The sequence below is a fragment of the Zalophus californianus genome, chromosome 12 (assembly GCF_009762305.2).
Source record: "Zalophus californianus isolate mZalCal1 chromosome 12, mZalCal1.pri.v2, whole genome shotgun sequence".
NCBI classification, from domain to species: Eukaryota; Metazoa; Chordata; class Mammalia; order Carnivora; family Otariidae; genus Zalophus; species Zalophus californianus.
In genome coordinates this window covers 78,381,531-78,406,991 of record NC_045606.1, presented here as the reverse complement: position 1 = coordinate 78,406,991, position 25,461 = coordinate 78,381,531, and the positions used below count along the sequence as shown (strand labels likewise).

Sequence of the window (25,461 nt, the reverse complement as noted above, 5' to 3'; positions counted from 1 at the left end):
CCCTCAAGAAGGTGTATGGCAGCACCAGGGGTTGGCCACGTTTGTTAGTTCACAAGTCGCTTTGGTCTCAAGTCATTTTGTGACATTGATGTAAGTGTAGCAAAAATAAAGGCAGAGCTGATGACGGTGTGTGTGTGTGTGCACGCGCACTTGCGTGCACGCGCTCATGCGCGGGTGGGTTCACCAGGGATGTTTGTTGATTTTTGGCAAAGGTTTTGCTCAAAGCATCTATGACCTTTAACACTGCTGTCGGTGGTTAACTCTAAATGGGGACCTTGACGTTTTTCTTTTTTAAAATCAGTAGCTTCCTTTTTGTTTGAAATGAATTATGCTAAACTAAGACTGCTACGTATAATTTTTTTCCTCCTACTCTTCCTTTCTTCCCTCAAAATATTGTTAGATCAGTAGCAGATGCCAAGATCTGCAGAGAAAAGAGTTTAATGTTCTTTACTGCTGTCATCCCTATGGAGAGTCAATGTAAGAGTGAAGAAGTGAAGCTGAAGTAATCTAACAGGATTTAGAAATCAAAATCCTCCTTTTAAAAATCCAAATCAAAACCAGACTGAACCAACCAACCTGAGCAAGCAATTATTAAATAAATTTAGTACAATGGTTTACATGATAAATAAAAAATTTGCACCATGACCAAAATGTGAGTTAAAAGTGGTACTACAGAGCTCACTGCTTTTACCACATAATTATTCATAGTACTAATTTCTAATTATTTAAAACTTGCCATCTTGTTACATGTTTCCTTGATTTATTGTCAAGAAAAATAATTCTGTGGCTTTCTTGCATATGCTTTCAAGTCTTGTATATGCATGTGTTGTATGATTTTTATATTTAATTTTTTGTTTAAAGTGATACCTGTTAACATGTAGCTCAAGGATTGAATTGATTTTACAATCTAGAAATCACCCCTAACAGTATTTGAAGCATTCGGGCCAGTAAGTTTCCAGCAGGCTCAAAGCTCTTCTCTAATTGGCTGTGTTGTCTTTTATGTCATAATCACATTACCCAACTGTAAACAGTATCTGGAGTTTACATTAGTGAGACTGGGATTTTTTTTTTTTTCAATCTAAAGTGTTTCTCTCGCAAATAAAACATCTGAACCTCATAAGACATCTTTAAGAATTTCTTAGAAAAACATGCTGGAAGACAGTGAAACTTGTTTTCACCCGGAAGATTTTTCTCATGTTGTTGTTCTGAATTGATTTTCAACAGATGTGGAAGCCACATCTTTTTGTTGGGTTGGTACTTCAGTCTCTAGGTGAAGAGAGAGATGAGTCTACTCAGGATTGGCACTCACAGAAACAACACTGCATCTTCCTGGCTTATGAAATTTAGTTTTCTTTGGCTTCTTAGTCAGAACTGTTGCAGAGCTAGTGCTGTTTGGACTGCTTACATGAACATATCCTTTCACGTTAGGAATCGCATGTTGTCAGAGTTGGGGGAAACTGGAGTGTTTGGAAGAAGTTCCACTTTGAAGAGAGTGGCAGGAGTTATCGTGCCACCAGAGGGGAAAACTCAAAATGCGTGTAATCCCAATACCAGTTTCAGAAGATCAAAGAACTCCGAGACCTGGCTCGCCCTTGTTGAACGGGGAGGTTGTACCTTCACGCAGAAAATTAAGGTAGCTGTTGAGAAGGGAGCCAGTGGAGTGATCATCTACAACTTTCCAGGAACTGGTAATCAGATTTTTCCCATGTCTCATCAGGCCTTTGAAGACATCGTTGTGGTGATGATCGGTAACCTAAAGGGCATGGAGATTTTGCACTTAATTCAGAAGGGAGTTCATGTCACAGTCATAGTTGAGGTGGGGAGAAAACACATCATCTGGATGAATCACTATTTTGTGTCTTTTGTGATTGTCACAACTGCTACTTTAGCATATTTCATCTTTTATCATATTTGGAGACTTCGGATAGCCAGGATTCAGAACCGGAGATGGCAGCGGTTAACGACCGATCTCAAGAAAGCCTTTGGCCAGCTTCAGCTTCGGGTGCTGAAGGAGGGGGACGAGGAAATCAGTCCGAATGGAGATAGCTGCGTAGTTTGCTTTGAACTCTATAAGCCTAATGATACAGTGCGTATTCTCACTTGTAAACACTTTTTCCACAAGAATTGCATCGACCCCTGGATTCTGGCCCATGGGACCTGTCCTATGTGCAAATGTGACATTCTTAAAGCTTTGGGCATTCAGGTGGATGTTGAAGATGGAATAGAATCTTTGCAAGTTCTCATGTCGAATGAATTGTCTGGTAACCCCCCTAGTGAAGAGGGGACAAACAACGAACTTCCTCCTGCAGGAGGGTCAGACAAAGTGACCCCTGTGGCGGAGGAGGAGGAACCCTCTGCTCAGAACGACAGCCAGCCTCGTGCAGTAGCGGGAGATGTTCATCCTTCACCTTGACAGCATGACCTTTGAGGAACTGGATTAAACCTGTTTGTCAACTCAAGTCCTAATACTTGACAAGCAGTTGGTTTGTTTGAAGTGTGGTTTTTGTGTCCCTTTCTGTTACTTTGGTAACTGTCTCCATTCTTTGTCAAGCGGAAAAAGGGCCTAGCAGGATTTTTTTGTTCCCTTTTTTTTTTTTTTTGCCTTTGCTAAATGTTAACTGTTTGTCAGTGTCTGTCATTCCTATGAGTATATATGGCTGTTTCTACATACAGGTGCATGTTAAAATCGAGGACAAATTTTTTCCCCCTAAATGTTTGTACATATATTGGGCTCTATATTGGTAAGAAAATTGTTAATACATTTGTATGTTCCTTATACAGAAACCATCAGTTAAGTTTGGAAAAGAAAAATTATCTTTTACGTGCTAGGAAGAGTACTTTTTTGAGATTATATATAGTACAATATACTATCTTTGAAGTCATTGTGCTGTGTTTTTTCATTCTTATCATGAAAATTTTGCTGTTCAGAATTTTATTACTCTTGACAAGCAGTCCTTTTCAAGCTATTAGTACCTTTTAATGTGATTTGTATATGCATAATGATAGCAATTTTAAAATAAAAACACTAGCTCTTTTAAATAATTCCGTGCCCAGTATTGCATATAATTAATACATGTTCATTATTTGTAGAAAGATTTAAATGATAAATCCTCTGTTTAGTTTTTTTCCCATGTGTTCCACCATACTACCCAGTTTGTTTTGCCATTAAATATTTAAAATATGCTAGGTTATTTTGGAGATAGATATCACAATGTAGATTTATTATGACATCTTGGAATTGTGTTTATTTTGTTCACTGTATTCCCAGGATCTAGCACAGTGCTGGGCACTCAAATACTTTTGGAGTGAAGGAATGAATCAGTACTTTATTCATTATGTAAATATGTGTTAAAAGAAAAACTGGACAGTTTATCCCAATCATACACAATAATGGGAAGTTAATCCTGAAAATTTTCACCCTAAATCACCTTGACAAAATGGAAAACTGATTTTTTTTTTTTAGCCCAGAATCCCTTATTTCAGTTTAGCATGCACAGTTTTAACAAGGACCTTTGAACTCTCCTGAGCTGATAGTGGGGTTTTGTTTCTTGTGCAACACTAGAGAGACATCTATTAGGAGTGGTTTCTTGAGTTTAGGGCTAATACTGGAATTCAGAGACAGGTGGAAGGGCAATAATTGGTTCTAACTATAACACCAAGCAAGACTGAAAGAGGGAGAATCAATCAGCTAAGGCCTGGGCGAATCAGCACACAGCAAAATGCATCCAAGATGACCAGGTTGGGGGGGGTGGGGGGGGGGGTGAAACCTGACTGGGTATGCACAGGCTTTTTTATACCCAATCCTGGAGAGCTTTGACTAAGTTAATCAAAGGAGATGCTCTTTGAAAGAACTGTAGAGCACCCATACTGGGGAGGATTTAGCAGGAATGCTATTTTGAGGATCTTTCTCAATTTATCTGGGAGAATAAAGTTATATTCTGAGGTACTAAGGATCACATTGAAAAGACAGGACCCTGAGGACCCTTTGAGGGGCTACACCTAGTAGGAGCTGAGGCTAAACCAGGATAAATTGACTTTCTCAGACTGGCCACTGTTAGCATCTCTGCCCCTAGGGCTAGTAGTTCATGGGGCTAGCTAAGGTGGCTTCCACCAGCTGCCCAAGAGATTGTTTGGGGCTATGGAAGTAAATGCATCTGGCAGGGCTGGCAGCCCCTGAATCCAGGTTTTAGAATCATTACCATTCTGTGTCATCCTAGCAAATTAACCTGGGGGGCATGTTCCATGACAGACCCAGAACTTGAGGAATTTGTTGTTTGCTCTTCACACTAACACTGCTCTTGCCTTCTCTTTCAGTCCTTCTCTGCACCCTCATTGGTTTCGTTTCTTTTCTTCGTTCTTCGTCGTCAACCTAAAACCTGACTCGTGTATGAAATTAACATTGACTCACTTTTATAATTCAGTGTCTTGTTAATATGGACATTTAACCCAGCGTTTGTTTGTCTCCGTTTGAGAATTTTCAGTGGATGCCCTTTGAAGGGGGTTAGAACCTATGTTCGGGTCAGTGAGCTCGGGAACTGTCATCACTGAGTGCCGACCATGTAGTAGGCGGTGGACTAAGTGCTTTCTATTGCTTTTTCTTATGTCAGAACAAAACAGTTTTAGTTTTTGTCTTTAGAGTGTTGTAAACAGATCAATAAACCACTTTTAGTCTCAATTTAATAACCAGGACCTGGAAATAAGACTGCTATGTCAAATGTAAGGTATTCATTGTAGTAGGTTTTTATCTACTTTTTGGGTTACATCATTTTCTCTTTTCATAGTGATGTAAATAAATTTTGTCATAATGGCATGGCACTATAATATGAAGTATTCTGCCCCTAATACCAATGTCATGATGCATTTCCCTTGCATTTCTTCTTTGTATGTATTTTTGCATTCTCCAGTAGTTTGATTACCCACACTCATCTCTCATGGGGGTTGATGTTCCTTATAAAAATGCAACTTTTTAAATTCATTACTGGGATAAATTAGATTTAATATTTACTGAAGTGAAAAGGATTCTATTTTTTTTTAAAGATTTTATTATTTGAGAGAGAGAGAGAATGAGAGAGAGCACGAGAGGGGAGAGGGTCAGAGGGAGAAGCAGACTCCCTGCTGAGCAGGGAGCCCGATGCGGGACTCGATCCCGGGACTCCAGGATCATGACCTGAGCCGAAGGCACTCGCTTAACCAACTGAGCCACCCAGGTGCCCAGTGAAAAGGATTCTAAAGAACTTGACAACTGATCGGGTGATGCAGTAGGTGATTTTATCTATACATTTCCTTGTCTTACAGGACACACTAAACTAAATGTATGTATCCCTGTCTCTTACCATAGACTTACTATAAGGCAACTGTACTATAGAGAGATGTTGGTCAGCCGTAATACTTACCATAGTGTGAGTATTTCCAAGGGTTTAATGAGCTTGGAATCTGGCGTTTCTGATGGTATTTAAGTTTAGTGTATAGTTAGTGTTTTCTCCTTTTACAAACATACTGGTTTTTGAAGTAGCACACAGGAATCCAGTGAGGGGAAAGGATCAGAATTTGGAGAAACACTGATGTAAAAAGAGCAAGCCTTCACATATTGCTACTGTGTGGAGGAATCATGGTGACTCCATATTCTTTACTCCATCATTTACTATGGGTACCAGTTTCTGGATTTTAGAATTTATTTAGCTTTGTATTTAGTGCATGTTTTAAATGATTAGTGCTCAGTGATGAGGATTAAGGATTATGTGTTATTGCAATAACCAACACAAATATCTTAATATATGCCTGTTTTTCTAAACTACAAGAACTTTTTTGGCAGAGGGAATGATGCACCTGAGATGAGTAGCTCCCTGTGTGCACAGGTGTCAGAGCTCTTCATCACATCCCTCCACAAAAACCTCCCTTTTTTATAGACCACCTATAAGCATAACACCTGTCTTCACAATTGTGCTGTCATCTTAGACCTCCTAAGATTCAGTGCTCCTTGGTGACTTCAGCTGCTGACATGAATTTTCCTCATTGTTAATGACCAGGGTAGTCCTGATTTCAAAACTTCTCTGTTCATCTCTCAATTCAGTAACACAACATTGTTGCCACACATCGGCTTTTGTCATTTTTGGAAAATTTCCCAGCTAACAGCATCTTTTTCGGAATTCCCTCTCTGAATTTACTTGACCTTTCATTTCTACTCTTTGCTCTTTGTTGTCACTCCAAGCAGGGTTTCCTGCACCCATTCTTTCTCAGCCCATCTCTTTTCCAGCTGCAGCCTAGAACCAACTGTAAGCCGTTTGCTTTACCACATGCCTCTGAATTTCTTGCCTTCTAGACTTCTTTACCAGGACCATTTGTTGGTCCTGAGTCCTCTCTATTGATTTTCACCGGATGTTTACTTCCATTTAAAAATTCTTTATTCTCTTAACTCCTTTTTTAAAATTTCTCATTGATCAGTACTTCTTGGCCTTGTCTGCACATCAGAATCCCTTGGGAAGCTTTTAAAATTCTCAGTGCCCAGGCTGCACCCAGGACCTGTACTCTGGGACTCAGGCATCAGAATTTTTTTTAGTTACCCAGTTGATTCCAATGTGCAGACAAGATTGAGAACTGCTACCCTAAGGCTGTCCCAAAGAGCCTTTACATTAATCAAGTTCTCAATTTCACCTTTTGCTTCTTTCACATTGACTTGTTTTCTCTTTACTCAAAATATTGAGGTAGAAATCTAAACATCAATCATAAGTGGTGATATTTCATGAATAGTAATTGATAAAGGCTTCTGGGAATATGAAGGAATGGATTTCAACTAGAGAAACAAGGGATACTTAGAAGGAAATAACATTTGAAATGGAGCTACCATTTGGGAATGATATGAACAATAATTGTTCCTTTCCCCAAAGAAAGATGTTTATTGGTAATTCAGGCAAAAAAAAAATAATCTAAGAAGAATTTAACCCTGATAAATCGTGGATTCTTAATATTTTTCTTTTACAAGTTTTTATTTAAATTCCAGTTGACATACAGTGTAATATTAGTTTCAAGTGTAGAAGTCAGTGATTCATCGCCTATATACAACACCCAGTGCTGCTCATGACAAGTGCACTTCTTAATCCTCATCGCCCATTTAACCCATCCCCTGGCCCATTCCCCTCTAGCAACTCAGATTGTTCTCCATACTAACAACAGGGTTTTATAAGGAAGTGGTGTCCTATAGAACTTTGGTTAAGGAACTCAAAGACCAGGAATATCCAGAGGCTGTTGTAATAATCCAGGAGTGATAAAGACAAAATATGAATAAAAGCAATAGTAGGTGAATCAGGTTAGATAACATGGGTCACCTTCAAGGTAATGTTCTTTGATTTCATTTGCTCATTTGTATTTTCTACCTCTTTTTTTAATGACCAGGGTATCACTGATTTCAAAACTTGTCTATACCCATAACCTTCATCTTCTGTTTACCTCCAGTGTAGCAACACGGATACAGAATGGAAGGGTTAGGGTTGGGAACGGTTAAGGAAGGGTCAAGGATGACTCCTGGATTTCTGGCTGGGGCAGTAGGTGATGATGATGCCATTCAGTGAGGTAGAAAATAGGTGAAGCAGGTTCGGGGTGGAAGAGGAGTTCAAATTTTGAGTATGCTGGATTTGAGGAATCCAAGGAATTTATGGTAATGTTCACTACACATCTGAAAGTATAGGTCTATGCAAATTAAATGAGGTAAGTGAAAACATAGCAAAAGGCATGATGTATGCTAAGTACTCAATTGTGATTTACTAGCAAATCAACCCACCGTTGACTTTTTATATTAGTAATTTTCTAAAATGTAAAATTTAATGCTACTTTGGATTCCTTGATTTTATAGTATCCCCATGTACAGTGCTGTATGAGTTTCTCTCTCGAAAAAGGATGGTGAGGGGGTGGTAGTGGTAATACCAATTTCATTATAACAAGGACTTAAAACGTAGAAACTTAATCCTAACAAAAACTGAGGTATGCACTATTATTATCCCATTCTTTAGATGAGAAAACTAGAGACCCACAGAGGCTAACCAATTCGCCCAGTGTTAAGCAGCTGTTATGTGACAGGATCTATGTTTGACGTTGATCTGGTTTCACAGCTCCTGGTCTTTACCACTACCCTATAGTTGGCAAGAAAAGCTAGTGTTTAAGAAGAGAGTGTTAGATGAGTCCTGTTTAGAGGACTTAGAGGATTGGGCCTTAGAAAAAAAACTCCCAGCTAAAAGGTATTGGGAGTGCTAGTGGGAGGGTAGAATAGTGGTAACTGGTGCAATCTCAATGTAATTAGTGATAAAGCAGTGTGGGTGGGTGAGGGTGTGGGCAGGATGTATCTGAGAAGGGAAAGTTGAGCTCCAGGGGAAAGCCTGCTTACAATTAGGAAGTACTGATTCTGGAATTGATCTCTTGTGTAAAAAATGAATTAGTTGGGGGGTGGAGAGGGAGTCTGTGTAGCCTTTTTTTTCCTTTGCAATTCGAGAGCATTAAAAATATTTATAATTCCCCCTTAGTAATTACCATTCCATTTGAAAGTTCAGTGATAAGCACAGTTGCCTATGGAAAAGACCACTATGCTTTTACATCAGATGACCTGTATGTGTGTCCTTTCCCCAAGGCAGAACATCTCAGAACAACAGTCCTCAGGCCAGGAGTGGCAGCATCACTTCCAACAATTGTTGGAAATGCAGATTCTCAGGCCCCACTGCAGAACTCATGGAGTCGGAAAATTGAGTGTGGTGGGGGGGCAGATACCTGTTTTAACAAGTCCTCCAGATGATTTTGATGAACATTCAAGTTTAGGGACCTCTACTGGGTCTCAAAGTCAGTTTATGTTCAAAAAAGAATGTATCACATAGATGTAATCAGAATGAAAAAGTGTAATACATGAAGATAATTGTGCATCTTAAAGCAGTACACAGATAAAAGTTGCTATTGTTACATTGAGACACATTTAGGCATATTTCATGTGCCCACCTTCTCTGATTTGTGCGTGACTTGTGCATATAAATGCTTATTCCTTTCCTTTCCCAGTTCTGGTTTCTCTACCATCACTATTACACTGCCAGGGGATTTGTGAGAAAGCATATGAGTTCCAAAGTAGAAAGTTAGAAAAAAAAACCCAAAAAGCAGAAAGAGCTTAGGGCAGTCCAAACACTAGGTTGGGCAGCCCACACTGGGTAAAGATGGTTCCTAATACCACCTATTTAGTAAAGGTCTGAAAATATTAAAACAGGACAATAGATGAAATGCAGAGGGGAATTATATAAATTCCTAGGTTTGGGTTCATAAACCCAGCTTCACAAATGAGGGAGACCTAGTGTCCACAAAAATGTAGCAGAACTAGGGCGCCTGGGTGGCTCAGTTGGTTAAGCGACTGCCTTCGGCTCAGGTCACGATCCTGGAGTCCCGGGATCGAGTCCCGCATCGGGCTCCCTGCTCAGCAGGGAGTCTGCTTCTTCCCCTGAACCTCTTCCCTCTCATGCTCTCTATCTCTCATTCTCTCTCTCTCAAATAAATAAATAAATAATCTTAAAAAAAAAAAATGTAGCAGAACTACATCTAAGCAGGCCCCCTGAAGGTGCGTGGCATCTTCTGTGTTAATAGCACCACTGCTTCTGTAGCTAGAATTACTCCTTTTTGTGTTAATGGTGAGATCTTACCCCAATGGCAAATTCACTGATGATTTCATTCGTTCAACAGATATTGATCGACCTGGAATTACAAGGGTGAACCATACAGATCCCATTGCTCTAATGGAACTTGCTTTCTGCTGGGATTAAGTTATAGTACAGATGTAGTACTTTAAGTGGTTGTAAGGGCTGTGGAGAAAAATAAAACTGAAAACAGGGCAGGAACCGTCAGAGGCAAGAGTTGCAGTTTTAAATGGAGGAGGCTTCACTAAGAAGATGAACAATGGAACCAAAGACCTGGAAAGAATGCAGGCTCTGCACGGGAACACATATGTGGGAATTGCAGCATGTGTGGAGAGCCACCAGCTTAGTAAGGGGGCCTGTCACTTGAGCAGTGGTTAACCTGGAAGGTTGAACACCATGTTAGCTGCCATTAAAAATTCGAAGAATGGCCTTGGGAAGAACTTATATTTCCTTTGGTATTATAGGGGATAGAAGTCTGTGAGAACAGTACTACTATAAGGCAAGTATTGCCACTAGGAAGCAAGGGATAAGGCAGAGGGAGAGAATCCTCAGACTCCCCGCTGAAGTGCGAGCCCAACACAAAATTCCATTCCACGACCTTGAGATCATGACCAGAGCCGAAATCAAGAGTCAGACACCTAAACCCATGGAGCCACCCAGGCACCCCAGGGGAATCCAAGTTCTGAAAGGCTCTTGGATTTGTACCTTTGAAGTCCCTCACTATCCTGAAAACCCAATCCTGGGATTAAAAACCAACATTGTTCCATGCATAGTTGCCATCTGGTGGAAAAATGAATAACTACAAGGTATAAACTACAGAAATTGATTCAACAAATATTTATTGAGAGCCATTAGATGCCAGAGAGATTCTGGTTCAGTGGTTTTGGGGCTCATTTTTCTTTGACTTAGGATGTTTGCTTTGAAGATTGACTTTGCAGAATTTTATTTCATTTTCATTTTGGAACTTCATTTCTCTGCTGTAGGCTCCTGGCTTGTCAAGAGTAAGTAACTTGGTGTCCTTAAGAGTCATGTTGTAGATACCTAGAATATGAAAGGATAGTAGCTCATTCTCTAGTATCTTGACAGTATTGTAGAAAATAAAGCAACTTGGTTTTTAGAAATATTTTTTAAGTTTTTATTAGAGTGAGAGCAAGAGCAGGATAAGGAGCAGAGGGAGAAGCAGACTCCCCGCTGAGCAGGGAGCCGGATGCAGGGCTCAATCCCGGGGACTCCAGGATCATGACCTGAGCCGAAGGCAGACGCTTAACTGACTGAGCCACCTGTGCACCCGGTTTTTAGAAATATTCTTTCTAAATTTTCTGTGTCAACATTAGTATATCACCAGTCTTCTCAAAAGTGTCCTGAGCTACTGTACCTGCAGCGAAGGGGCCGGTGTTTGTTTTCCAATCCATTGCGGATTATTTTGTAAAATAAAAATCATGTGTTTGACTTATTCTAAATTGCATAACAAAAATAATTTGGATTGATGGAGGTGTAGATGGATATGTGAGAGAAATGCTAGACTAAAATGTCATTTGTAGAATCTAGCCTGGAGGTATAGGTCAGAACAAAGGCAGTTGTTGCATGTTTTAACTTAGGATTTCTTCACATTCGATAAAGGACTGAGTTTGGGTTAAATGATTTTTCAAACTACTACAAACCTTTCTTTCAGTTTTTCTGGTGGACACTTTCATAACAAAATGTTGGTGTAGAATTCTGCTTTTGGATGTCAGGGCAATGTCACATCACTGTAAGTTTCTAAAAATTCTCTGTACTTAGTGATGGACAGATATTAATAATTTGGGTACTGGCTTGGTCCATGGCTCACACTTCCCATAACACTGACTAAACTCTTGATTTATTCTGTAATACTAAAGTTGTGTTAAGAAAGTTGTTATCCCTCTTCCACTAGTGAGGAGACTGAGCCAGGATGCTGGAGGGTTTCTCAGCTCGTGTCACGCCCTAAACACCCGGGTCTGATTCCCCTCCGGTGTGTGTTGCATTATTTCCCCGCTGACAAAAGGAGAGTGGCACAGAAACGAGGGTGAAGTGAACAGAATTACAGAATTGACTTTGGAATATTGTAAAGCTGGAAGACTGAGCACATTTTCTTTGCTCCATATAATAAAGGATTTATTGAACATTAAATACTATGAGACTACAGAAGTAATACACTAAATTAAAATTTTTTCTGTATCGGAAAAAAAATCACTTTATAAAATAGGTAGAACAAAATAGCTCAACCCAGGAACTTAGTGTTTTCTTTTTTTTTTCTTTTTTCTTTTTTTTTTTTTTTTAAGATTTTTGTTAGAGAAAGCCCACAAGCAGTGGGGAGGGGCAGAGAGAGAAGCAGGCTCCCCACTGAACAGGGAGCCCGACATGGGACTTGATCCCAGGACCCTGGGATCATGACCTGGGCCAAAGGCAGACCCTTAAAGAAGTGAGCCACCGAGGCGCCCCTTAGTGTTTTCTGTGGTACCATGAAATGTGGAATGAAATAAGAGTGAGGGCATGGGTTAAGGGAGGGTAGTGTCTTTTTTCACTTTATATATTCATATAGAAATTTACTGTAGAAGTTCACATTTGCTATGTCCTAGCTTTTCCACTGTGAACGGGGTTTTTTTTTTTTTTTTTTTTTTTCCCTAAATCATCTCAGTCTCGGGATTGGAAGGCCAGCTGATGCCCAGTGATCTTGCTTCTCTGTGTATGTTTGTCCTTTGGCTTGGTAACTTTTTTAGTTTCAGGCTCTGTAGTTACAGGGTTAAGGAAAGTATGCCATTGGCTTAGGGAAGTTTAAGGAAATCATTGTGTTGGAAAAATACCTGTAAAGAAAACTAAAGGATCTGCTATTAGCTGATATTAGATTAAAAAAAAAAAAAACTTTCTAAAAACTCTATAATATTGATGATAGGAATAGCATATATTTTTACCAAAAAAAGTTTCATATATTTCAGATCTTTATGTTTATTTGGATATAAACTTTCCTCAGTTGAACCACAGGACAATGCAAGAAGATTTTTGTAGCTTAGAGGGTTTAGATTTGCTCTAAGGGTATTAGGTTAGTTACAAGGAAGGGTCCTTTGAGAGCATCTGCTTTCTAGTTTAAAGATAGAGGTGTAAACTTATCACTTTCCTAATTTATTTTTCAAATAAAAGATTGTTTGCTATCAGTTTTTTCTTTTCTTTTTTTTTTTTTTTTTACATTTGCTAAGGGAAAGGGACTGGTTAAATCATTGGTTTCCAAACCTTTGAAATTCATGGATCAGTGAACACCAAGGTCAAGTATATCCTTCCTATTATTTTTTGCCAAGAAAGATGAACCACAATAAGAAAAAATTAACCCACAATTTATTAACATTGTACTATAAGTGGCTTGTTGAACCTATGATTTCTATTATAATGAATAAATTTAGCTTTACTAAAATTACTTTGCAATCTACATTAACTTACGCTGAATCAGGGAAAACTACATCCCACAGGGGTCAAAACACCACCTTTTGGATTCAGTAACTTTCCAAAGTACATTACTAATAAAAGGACCTCATGATTGCCTTTGAAATTTGAGTGTTGAATGATACCAGACCTTACAGAGGTTTAAGGGTGCAGGTCTAATGAAATTCATAGCCTAAGGAAGGGAGAAATACAGTGATGCTCTACAGAATTTGCTGTGGCATGAGGACAGCTATGTTTGATCCCTTCAGGGAGGATGGGGAGCTCCTCCCTGAAGGCTCAGAATAAAGAAATGGTATCAAGCAGTGAGAAGCTTCATAGAGGAGGTAGAGAGTAACAGAAACTTCCACCTCCCGATTCTTTTCATCCCCTAAAATCTGTTGCTCCTTTTTAATGAACCATAAGCTGGTAAATCCCCAAATTGGATTGCATGGGGGCGGGGGGGGGGGGGCAGGGCAAGAAGAGGGCTCTCAAGTGAGACCGTCTGGGCTTAAACTTTCACTTTTCCACTCTTCCACTCCTGGTTACGTGATCTCTGGCCTGTTTCTTTTCCCCCCTCTATGCTTTATTTTTTAATTTTTTTAGATTATTTTTTAAAGCCTTTAGAATAGATGCTAGCACCTACTTTGTATTGTGAAGGTTAATATTCTAGCTTTTTTCAAAATGCTGTTTTAATCACATGACTCCCTGACTTTAATGTTTGGAAAGCATTCCATGTCCTCGAGATAAAAGCCAAATACCTTCCAAGTCTTATGAACCCTGTCCCTCCTCTCTGGCATCTTCTCATGCCCCTAGATCCTTTCTCCCTTCACTGAAGCCCAAGGACCATTTCAAGCCCACTTAGACCAGCTGTTTCCCCCATCCACTATCCCTTGGTCTCCCCACATTTCTAAATGAATTCCTCTCCATTTTCATATCTCCACTCACCTCCTTAGGGAATCCTCTGTGACCTCCTCAGATGAGTTCAGAACGTGGTTACAAACTCTCATGACTCCAGAAATTCCTAATAGTATTCACTAAGCTGCGGTCCTATTAGTTTGTGTAATTATTTCTTTTCCTCCAGTGTAAGTTCTGTGAAGGCAGCAAACTCATCTTTGGCTCGCTAGTATATTTCCAACACTGAGCACATTGCCCAGCACATAGTATGTTTTGACAACATATTTATGGAACAAATGGGTGAGGTATGGGAGAAGAAACTTGTCGCGTGTTGTGCTAAACAAGTGTGCCCCTTTATTGGAACAGAAACTATGTTCTCCAGAGAGATGGAAGGGAAGACTGGAAAGGCAGCTTGAAAGACCCCAGATGGATGAAGAGGATGACACAATACAGTCCCGATAGGGAACCTAATGACTGGCTTTGGGCATATGAAGTGAGCTGATAAATACTGGTGTTGACAATAGAAAATGAGAAATTGACACGTAGTGGGACTAAATCCATCACTGTTAAAAGGCTTCATGAATTGGTAACACCTGAAAAATCATTTTAAAAACAGCCATTGTTTATGCACAGCATACATTATGGGAATTAGTAGTAGTTGGCATTATTAAGGAGAAGAAGGCATCTCTTACAAGTGGGGCTCTGTACTTTCTCCGTGTTTTTCTGGCAGAACACATGTGGGCAGCCTTCCCAGGAAGCATCTCATGGATAGCCACAATGATTTGGCAAGCAGATAATGTTCTTCTCGTCATTATACAATCCTGAAGCCAAGAAGCAATGCATGGATCAGATCAAAAGTAACGTGTGAACAATAAGTGCTTTTGTGGGAAAGTGTATTTGAAGTTTTATTTGGACAGTTGAGCAGACTTTTTGCAGATACAGTATTCTGTGGTAGTCCTCACATTTCAGTTTTGTTACTCACCATGACTTTTTTTAGTATATAAACCGAGCAGGTGAATGGAAAGCACCATTGGTGCTCAGCAGGCGCCTGTACAAGATATAACTCGCTAAAATATGGAAAACTGTGACTACATGCTATGTTACAGTTTTTTGATGTCCCTTTTCTAACTCCCACACTGAACTGGTTGGGTGTTCGGTGACATTTTCACATTAAAGGTCACTGATGGGTACGGGCCAACATCTGTGGAATTACCAATCAGAATTATGGCTGCCAGGGGTGAAACTTGGATAGGAGTGGGAGAATTTCGAGAGAATAAGTACTGTTGCTTTTGGATTCCATTAGTCTCTGTTCTTCCAATATGTGACCTTAGGCCAGTTACTTCACAGCCTAAATCACTTAATCTATAAAAAATAAAAATAAAAATGGCATAGGGTGATTGTGGGCACAAAAGGAGATAACATGTGAAGAGCTGTAGGGAGACAGAATACCTGCTCATCAGTGAGTTTGTCCATAAACAGAATTCCCATGGCTGCTTCAGTACCAGTATGGTGCCCTAGATGTACCCCAGACAGAATCTCTTTGAGGATCCTGGGGCTTAGAGCAGAAAGCTGGTACGTATGCATCCAAGGCTTGGGGACCAACTTCTAGGACCAGCCTCTTTATATGGCCACACTTTATCTGCCTTTAATTTAATTATTTCTGTGAGAGGATACAAGATTAAGATCGTTTATATCTCCTGGGACTAAGTCCATCATTGTTAGTTCCATAACTTATAATACCTGAAAAATCTTTAAAAACTATCATTTCTGCAATTATAGCAGATTGTCATTTATGCATTGTTTTTAAACAATATACATTTTTCTTCACAAAACTAGTTTTACTTTCCTCTGTGACATTACTCATGCATCCTTCTGAGATGTCTTTCTCCCATTCATGTGGACAAGGTCTATGTCTTAGGTTAAGCATATAATTGAAAATCAGTAAATCTTAGTGGTTAATTGAAGTTATGCAAGTGCATGGTTGGGGAAATAACCATCCATACCATTCATTCCCTCCTCATTAGCTCATTCCATGGATATTTTCTAAGTGCTTGCTCTTAGTGCTTGGACTGGTGGTAGGCACTAAGAAACCGTCTTTGGTTTCACTCTCCACTGTGGAGGCTTACACTCTATAGTGAGTACAAAAAAAAAAAAAAAAATGGCACTGGAACCTGCACTTAGTTATCACAATTACAAAGTGATAAGTACTTTAAAGGAGAAAAAAAGGGTACTGGGATTACATACAAACAACACAGGATCAGGCTGATTCAAGGCAATTGGTGAAGGAATCACTAAAGAAGGGTTGATGGAGTAGGGATCTGATGCATTATTAAGAGATAATTAGATGATGGTGAGATGGTGTGAAGTTTTGGAAAGAAGACGAGTGGAGCTAGTGCATGGAGGATGAGCAAGGGAGAATGCCTAGTGATGAAGCCAGAGTGGCAGTTTGGAGCTATTTGAAGTAGGACCTTGGTGACAATTTTGGTGGAAAGTCAGTGAAGAATTTGTAAGCTGGAGAAGGATTGAAATGACCAGATTTAAAAAACAAACAAACAAAACCACTAGTTTGATACTACTGAAGGGAAAAAGTTGGGGAAATGGGAGTTGGGTGGCTTTTAGGAAAATTTGTGAGGCAGGAAGCCTAGTTAAGAGGCTGTTGCTCTTAGCCAGTTGAGACAGAATGAGGGGCGTGAAGAACTCTTGTGGGCACAAGAGGAGGCAAAGATGATCTGGAGGAATTTAGGGGCTGGTGGGGTCATGAGGGTTTAGTGACAAGTTGTAAGTTGGGAAATGAACATGGAGAGGATGGAGGAGTTGAGAATGGTTTCCAGGTCTCAGAAGAAGTAGGATCTGACATTCACTGAAGCAGATAGAAGGCAGAGCAAACAATAGGAAAAGTCATGCATTCTGTTATGCGATTTGTCCCACTGGCACCGTAACCTTACACGTAAGGAGAGCTATTGGTTGGTATTAGCCATGTCTGAAGCTTGAGTGATACGAGGATCATTTGTTGGATTGCACTTTGTGATGGTGTCAGAATTGGGAGCATGTGCAAAACGGATGCTCGTCAGCACAGAATCCCAAAGGGGAGCACGGAAGAGAGAAGCAGCCTTCTTAGGATGGTAGACCTTCCTTTCCTATACCTCGGATCAGAGGAGGACTGTTGCTTACTTCTGCTTTCAGATCATTGCTTTTCCTTCCTCATGCAGACTCTCTCTTGTCTGCTGGAGTGTATTCCTTTCAGCCATACCACGTCTTATACGTTCGGTTTTTTAGTGTGTATCCGTCTCCTGGTTCCTCTCACACAGGCATCCATAGCTCAGGAAATCTGGGAGCTAGATGCCTATCTAATCTTCTTTAGCTTCAAGAGAATTCAGTGTCTATAGATAGTCCTTACTTTCTTCAACGAATCTTTATTCAGCTCTAATTATAGGACAGGCTCCATATTAGGCACTGGATTCAGAAGCATACAAAACCGAGTGTCTGCTCTGGTGGTACATACTCTCTATTTTGGGGAGACAAATATGTATCTGGTGCCATGTACTAAAAAGAAAACTAGAGCAAGATAAAAGGGTAAGAATGACAAATAGGCGGGGGTGTGGGGGGGTAACTTCTCTCAGAAAAATGATATAACGGAGACCCACATGAAGCAAGAGTAAACTGTGTGGGTCTATGAATGTATTACGTATTGCTGTATAACAAATTAGCCCAGAATTTAGCAACTCAAAATGATAAATATGTCTTGTCATCTCCCAGTGCCTTAACGTTAGGAACCAGGGAGTAGCTTTTAGCTGATGTTTCTGCTTCAGGTCTCACATGAAATTGCAGTCCTAATCTCAGGGGGGCCACATCGTCATTATTTTGTCATCCATACCTTAAACTACCCCGTTCCTGACTTGTCTCCCTCCTTGCCTAAATGCAGTTTCCCAGTCCAGCTTCTCCCTCATTCCCTTTTTTTTTTTCCTGCTTCCTAAAAGAAAAGACGTTTGCTGTCTTAATTTTGGCAACTTGTCCTCTTTCATCTCCTGTAGATGGGCTCCCACTCTCTTCCACACCAGGAAATCTCTGTCAAAGGTGACCTCTGATGATAAAGACCAGTCTATTCCTAATTTAGTTGATTTCTCTTGTGGCATTTGGTTCTCTTTCTCTTGAGATGCTCTCCCCTCTTGATCACTAATACGGTATTTTGCCTTCTACTTCTCTGACACTACCAGCCTCTCTTGGATCAAGTTCTTCTGCCAATTGTTTAAATGTAGGTATTTCTTAGAGTCTTGTTCTTGACTCTTTGTTTTTAGTTTACTTTGTCTTCAAAGCTGACTCCTACGAAAACTAAGCTAATAATCCCTGATGCCCCCCCCCACCCCCTCTACAAATATGTTGTTCATCTGTATTCTTCTTTGGTTAATGGAATCTAGGCACCCCAGTTTTAAAAAAATCATGAAAATTTTCCTGCCTTTTTACATTCTGTAAATAACCAACATATGTTAATTCTGTCTTCTCTAACTCCCTCTTACCTCTCCCTAGTTCTCTAGCCCATGACCTTTGCCCTAGATCAAACCCTTCCTATTTTTACCTGGTCTGCTGTACTTGTTGGATAACTGATATCCCAATCTCTGTTCTGGTTTATTGTCCTCTACCCTTGATGCTGCCACCAGTTTTTTGTGTAACTCTTGTTTCTCAGCATGTTAATACCTGAGTTTCCCAGCCATCACCGACTCTCGGTTATCAGAGAGAGCTCAGATCCCTTGCTTGGCACATGGTGCATTTTGCCATCTGGTCTCTATTGGTCTGCTTAGCACAACTTTTGCTGCCCTCACCCTTAAATTTAATGCTCCTGCAGGATGAAAGTTCTTACGTTGCCCTCAAAAGGCTATGCTGTTTATTCCTCTATGCTTTTTACTTCTGTTGTTTTCCTGAAATGTGTTTTCTCCCTTTTCCCCTTCAACCCACAGGTCATTCAAATCACAGGTCCCTGTCTTTGTTTTGTGCCCCCTTTGTCCTCAACCTTGTCCCTAGACGGTGGAGTTCATAACTTCCTTTTCTTTACTCCCCTTGAATAGGCTGCCATTCTTGCTCTTACTGTATTTATCCTGTCTCTCCCTGGTTGCGTGAGCTTTGAGGGCAGGGTCTCTGGCCCGTTCACTCTTCTGTCCCCTCAATACTTAGCAAAAGGCCTGACACAAGGTTACTTAGTAAGTATCCATAAATAACATGTAATTTGACTGAGTTAGTATGGTTTTAGGTAGGGTTTTATAGGGGAGTTAACACTCCAAAGACTTATTATCCTTGCTTCAAAAAACATTGTTGGGTTACTTGGTAGAATTGAGGACTGAGTTAGGCAGAAGTTGAGAAAAATAAAAATCCCTGCCAACTTAAAAGTATTAGATACCAAGTAATTAAAAGCTTTTTCTGAAGCCAGCATTAAGGTATTTATATTGCACATTAAACAGATCTTGCTGTTCCAGCTTCGTACGCAATTACCAAATTTTTAAAAGTTGTTTGTCTCAACTCTAAATACTCTCCCATAGAAAGAATGTTACTTTTATTTCTGTATCGGGGTGCAATCTGGAGACAGAAACCACACAACTGAGTAGGGAAAATTTAATCAGTGAGAGATTGGTTGCAATGGGTGAGGAAAACTGGAGAATATAGGAGTAGCAGATACAGGGAGCACAGCATCCAGGGAAGGAACAAATCTGGAAGAGGGTCCTGCTCCCCACATCTCAAAGCCTGGGATCCAGACCTCATTGGAGAAGATGTGGCATGTCCTACTGCATGGCAGAGAGTTTGACTGAAGTGCCACACTAATGGGACAACTGGGAAGTCTGCCTTCTGAGGTGCGGCACTGTAGAACTCACTGGGGATCTGCCAGTGGAGGCGGTGCACTAGGAAGCCACCCTCAGGCTGGGAATAAGTTGCCCACGTGTTCGTGCCCCATGCCTGCAGGTGTAAGAAGAGAGCCCTTCTTCCTCCAGTGTCCCTCCAAAACTTTGTAAAGTTGTGCTGACACAGGCAGGGTACTGGGAGGGTAGCACAGAAAAGTAATAAATTGACTACTTTGACTCCTGAGCTTCCATATGTTCCCATTTAACAATATAAAAGTCTCATAGGAATTGGGAAAAAAATACATGTATATATAATTTATCTTGAATTCTAGTACCCAGTGAGAGTTGTGCAATGAAATGAGGGTGGCAAAGGAGATGAAGGCACCCTTAATGTGTCCCGAAGTAGTTAATGGTATTCTTGGACAAAGTACTTATGGAATATCTTTATTTTCGTTGATCTGCATAAAGTAAAGGCATTATTCTTACACCTGTCTCTTAAGAATTAGTTTCAGCTTAGAAACAGAAAATAAGTCTTTTCTATACTGACTGAGGCACAGCTGATGAAGAGACAGGAAACATTGTGTATATGTGTTGAATGTTTGCCCAATGTAGAATTTATAACCCCTATTTCAGTACATTAGCCAAAATGTTCGAGAGTCAGGAATCCTCTGGCCCTTGAGCAAAGATAGGAAACAACATTTTGGGTGAATGACTCTAAAAGGGGAGAAATCAAATATTGGGGAAAAGTTTAGAGTCAGGTGATGGTCAGTGGGACCAGTGAGGCCACTTTATACAGAACATGTGTGCTGCTTACCCACACGCCAGACAGACATGATGATAGTCTAGTCCAAGTAGTGGGGTCCTAACTCAGTACCATTATTCTAAGTCAGTTTTTAGGGTAAAAGTTGACATGGATTTTTGTTTCATAAGCTTAACAGATCTAACTCATGGGGACTGCACTGAATAATCCTACAGGCTCTTCTGGGAGAATTTTTTGTCGTCATAGGAAAAATAGGAATAAAAGCAGTGTTACCTGCTTCGAAGAGGATTCTTAGGACTATTGATGATGGAATAGATATTTAATGAATCTTGACTGATATTTGTTGATATTTGGGTCTGTAACTTAGAAGAAAGGAGAGTTCTAAGGCCAACTCTGATGTTTTGCACAGTAAGACATTATTACCCACCTCTTCCTGTCAATTTCACGAACTTCTCTCTCTGTGGTTGTCTTTGTATGTTATTGCCTGGTACTAGGGAACATCTAGATATTTCTTACAGATTTTGCTTTTCTGTCATCCATTCTTACCGGCTCTGAGACATGTGCAAGAAGTTGGGGGACTGGTGAAGTCAGGGATGGGGGGATGGTTGCACCCTAATCCCCCAGCTGTGGAGGAGCTTTGATTAAGTTATACATGCTGGGTGCTGACTTGGATATCAGCTATTGACCTTCCGATCCTCATTCAAATAATTGGGAACCCCCTCCCTGCTGAAAAACTAGCCAGAACTCTACAGATAAAGAAGTTGAGTTTACATCTCCAATTAACTTCTTAACTCTGAAAGGATTCAGTTGCAGAGATGCCCATGACCTTCATGTGGGGATGCATGTAGTTCAGGTTGGCTCATCATACGATTTCTTAGCTTTCATTACTGCCTCTTGTAAACATTTCATCATTTTAGAAGATTGGGGTCCTTTATGTCATTATTTACCATATGTTATAAAACATTTTGAATCATTGTAGAATACTTGGTGTCATAATTCTGGCTGGATTGTTAGAAGCAAGGAGTGTTAGTGTTCCTGCCTAATTGTAAATGGGTTTTTTGTCTGTTTTTTGTGTCTTCTAGGTTTTTCTGAAGAGTGATCGAGTGGCCAGAATGGTTCAGAGTGGAGGGTGTTCTGCTAATGACTTCAGAGAGGTGTTTAAGAAAAACATAGAAAAACGTGTGCGGAGTCTGCCAGAAATTGATGGCTTGAGCAAAGAGACGGTGCTTAGTTCATGGATAGCTAAATATGATGCCATTTACAGAGGTGAAGAGGACATGTGCAAACAGTCCAATAGAATGGCCCTAAGTGCTGTGTCTGAACTTATTCTGAGCAAGGAACAACTCTATGAGATGTTTCAGCAGATTCTGGGTATTAAAAAACTAGAACACCAACTCCTTTATAATGCATGTCAGGTAAGTGGTCCATATTTCCCATTCCCCCACCTGGCTCAGAATGAACATCAAATATTTACAAGCCTATGAAAATGTACATTTTATAATTACTTTGCAAAGTTGAGTGAAAATGAATTTTAATAAATTGAGTAGTGGTATTTGAAAGAAACTTTGAAAGAATTATTTGATGGAGAAGAATATCAGTACATTCTATCCTGTAAGTAATTGTTCCCATGTGCCTTATGTTAGGACATCAGGTTTTTACCTATTGGGTACATAAGGGGAATACCCCAAATAATAAAATGAAAATCAGCTGTTATCTAAAAAAGCTGGGCAATTTATAATAGGCAGGTATTACTGACTGCAAAATAATTTTTTTCATAAAGTTATGTTGGTCTTCTGAATTCTATGGAATTGAAACTTCAGAATTTCTTTAACCCAGCCGGATAGAAATGAATGAAAATGTTGCTGAACTATGTAATTTAGAGATGACCAAGTAAGAAATATTTTTTCTCTTCAGTTGTTATTTGAATCATACATAGGACAAATTGAATAAAATATCATGTTCCACATCTTTCATCTTTGGGCCTTATGATTTGTCTAATGTATTCATTTCATGTTTGCATTTTGTTTATTTTGGTGGTATAAATTATTTAACTATGCCCTAATATACAATTTAAATAGACAAAATTCAGGCATTTTGAAATTCATGCATTCATTAGAGTTACACTTCTATAATGTACATTTACATTTATTTTTAATCTTTTCACAAATCTTCTCTTAATTTCTGCTTTCTATGTGTATCATTTGCTTTGCATTACTAACTTGTGAATCACTTCAAATGAATAAATTGACAGGTAATAGTAAAGCAATGTAGCATCTTAAGCCTGTGAACAATTCATGCATTCGTCATAATTGTTTTCACTATTATTAAACCAGGTAGTTATTTGACAATAGTGGCAGATGACTATAAAACCACAATCTTCTGTTTTAAAAGGTTAATGCAACTGGGACTTTGTATTTTTAATGAAACAGTAACTCATTTGTACAGCTAAATATTGATGAACATGACTTAGTTAAATTCAGATTCACACATTTGGTAGATATTTATTGAGTATTTATTCAAGTTTTTGACTTGCTGGGTGTTGGGGAAACCAAGCTGAGCAAATGAAGATATTTGTTCTCCGTATCTCCATATGTTGAAGTCTAGTAGAGCAGATGGACCTCTAAAATGAGTTATAACAAATGCATTGAAACTTATACTGGGTGTTACAGGGTCATAACGTCCGCTGACATCAGTTGTTTTTTTTTTTTTTTTAATAATTGCAACAGTGTTATGTCTTTTTATGTAATTAACTCCTTTATCATTGTATAAAATCCCTCTTTATCCCTGATAACTTTTTTTTTTTCCTGAAGTCTGCTTTGTCTTAAACTAATACAGCTACTCCAGCTTTCTTTTGATTAGTTAGCCTGGTGTCTTTCTCTATTTACTGTTAACCTATCTGATTCCTTATGTTTTTAAAGTGGGTTTCTGGTGGACAGCATCAAATTGCCTCTTGGGTTTTTTGTTTTTTTTTTTCTTTTTAATCCAGTTGGACATCTCTGTCTTTTAATGGCTATGTTTAGGTTATTTATATTTAAAGTGATATAGTTGGCTGAAGTTCTACAGTCTTAGTTAAGGATTGTCACTTCCTTGGATTTGTCATTTATCCCTTGTCCCCTTCCCCACCCATTTCTGCTTTCTCTCATTTGAATTGAGCATTTTATGTGATTCAGTTTTATGTGATTTTCCTTTGATGTACTGTGTTTTTTGGTGTTTTTTTTTTTAAACTTTGTTAGGAGTTGTTTAGTGGTGGCTCTAGGGTTTACAATCTACATTTTAAAATATTCAAGTCCATATTCAAATAACATTATAAGTCTTCAAGTGTAGTACAGCTGTCCTAGAATAGAGAATTTCCAAATCCTCCCTCCCATCCCTTGTGACATCTGTCATTTATTTCACTGATATTTCTGTCCTTCATTACCGTGATGTTTTTATCATCTAGTGCATTGTTACTATTATTGCCTTAAATAGTTAATTTTTAGATAGTAAGAATAAGAAAACAAGAAAAATAAAAATTTTTGTATTTTACCTTCATCCTTCTCCTGATACTCTTTGTGTAGACCCAAGTTTCTGACTGGTGTCATTTTCCTTATTTTTCTGAAAAACTTCTTTAAATACCTCTTGCAAGGCAGGACAATTGGTGATGAGGTCCTCAGTTTTTGTTTGTCTGTTTTTCCTTCATGTTTAAAGGATAATTTCACTGGATATAGGATTCTCAGCCTTTTTTTCTCTTTCAACACTCTGAAGGTTTCAATTCATGCTTTTCTTGCTTGCATGCTTTCTGATGAGAAGTCTGAAGCTCCTGTGATCTGACTTCAGTATTTTCTCCTTGTCTTAGTTTCCTGAGTTTGAGTATGATATGCCCTAGGGATAGGCTTTATGATTCTCTTGCTTGGCATTCTCTGAACTTTCTGTTTCTGTGGGTTGGTGTCTGTCATTCAGTTTGTGGAAAATTCTCGGCCATGATTACTTCAGATTTTCCTTCTGTCCCATTCTCAGCTCCTTCCTGTAGTCCAGTTATATTTGTGTCACCTATATTTGATATTGTCCCACAGTTATGGGATGTTTGTTTGTTTTTGTTTTTTTTTTTCCTTGCATTTGAGATTGGGAAGTGTATGTTGACCTTTCTTCAAGTTCACTGACTCTTCCTCAGAATCCTCAGGTCTGCTGATGAGCCCATGAAAGGCTGTGTTCATTTCTGCTAGTGTTACTAACCTCTAGCATTTCTCTTTGAGTCTTTCTTGGAGTTCCCATCTACCTATTCACATTACCCATCTGTCCTTGCATGTTTTTAACTTTTTCCATTAGAGCCCTTAATTTATTAATCTAAGTTAAACTTTTTTTTTTTTAATAACATCTCTGTCACCACTAAATCCCATTGGGATGCTTGCTTTGTTTCCAGTCTGTGTTTCATTTTCTCTTTTGGCATGTTTTGTAAGTTTTTTTTTGAAAGCCAGGCCTGTTGTATCAGATTATAAGAACTGAGGCATATTTGCCTTTAGTGTGAGAATTTACATTAATCTGATGGAAGGTAGGCTGTGTTTAATGTTTATTGTAATGTCTGTAGGTGCAAGAAGCTTCAAATTCTCCTAATGTCCTTTTGATTTGAGGCTTTCCTGAGTATTCATCTTCAGAAAGAGTCTTACAGCTCCTCCGCTGTTACCCCGGAGCTGTGTTGGTGTTGTGGTAGAGTGTCGGGGAGTAGGGACTGTTCTACAGTCTGACTGGATTTTTAGTAGGCCTAGGTCTCGGGGCTGTAGCCTTCACAGATGTTTCTGTCCCTTGTCTAGGAGTATGGCTTCCCTTCCCACCATGTGCCTTATTCCCTTCCTCGTTTAAAGGATATCCAGTCTGTTTCCTTGAAGTTGTGCCTCCTCTTCACTCAGGTGTTATTTTTCCC

At 39.4% G+C, this 25,461-nt stretch overlaps 2 protein-coding genes across 2 annotated transcripts in view; both read left to right on the top strand.

Annotated features, from left to right (window-relative positions):
- Positions 1-25,461, top strand: part of CADPS2 (calcium dependent secretion activator 2) — a 509,442-nt gene that overhangs the window by 159,307 nt on the left and 324,674 nt on the right. The window contains 1 exon segment of the mRNA XM_027573409.2: positions 21,647-21,979. Within this exon segment, the coding sequence (XP_027429210.1) occupies positions 21,647-21,979 (333 nt within the window).
- RNF133 (ring finger protein 133) lies at positions 1,090-2,882 on the top strand. The gene has a single exon (XM_027573437.1). It carries the CDS (start codon positions 1,283-1,285, stop codon positions 2,411-2,413), a length of 1,131 nt encoding a protein of 376 aa, XP_027429238.1. The 5' UTR covers positions 1,090-1,282; the 3' UTR covers positions 2,414-2,882.

What these genes read in the sequence shown, in the direction of transcription:
- RNF133 (XM_027573437.1), top strand. Translation starts at nt 1,283, where the DNA reads ATGAGTCTACTCAGGATTGGCACTCACAGAAACAACACTGCATCTTCC.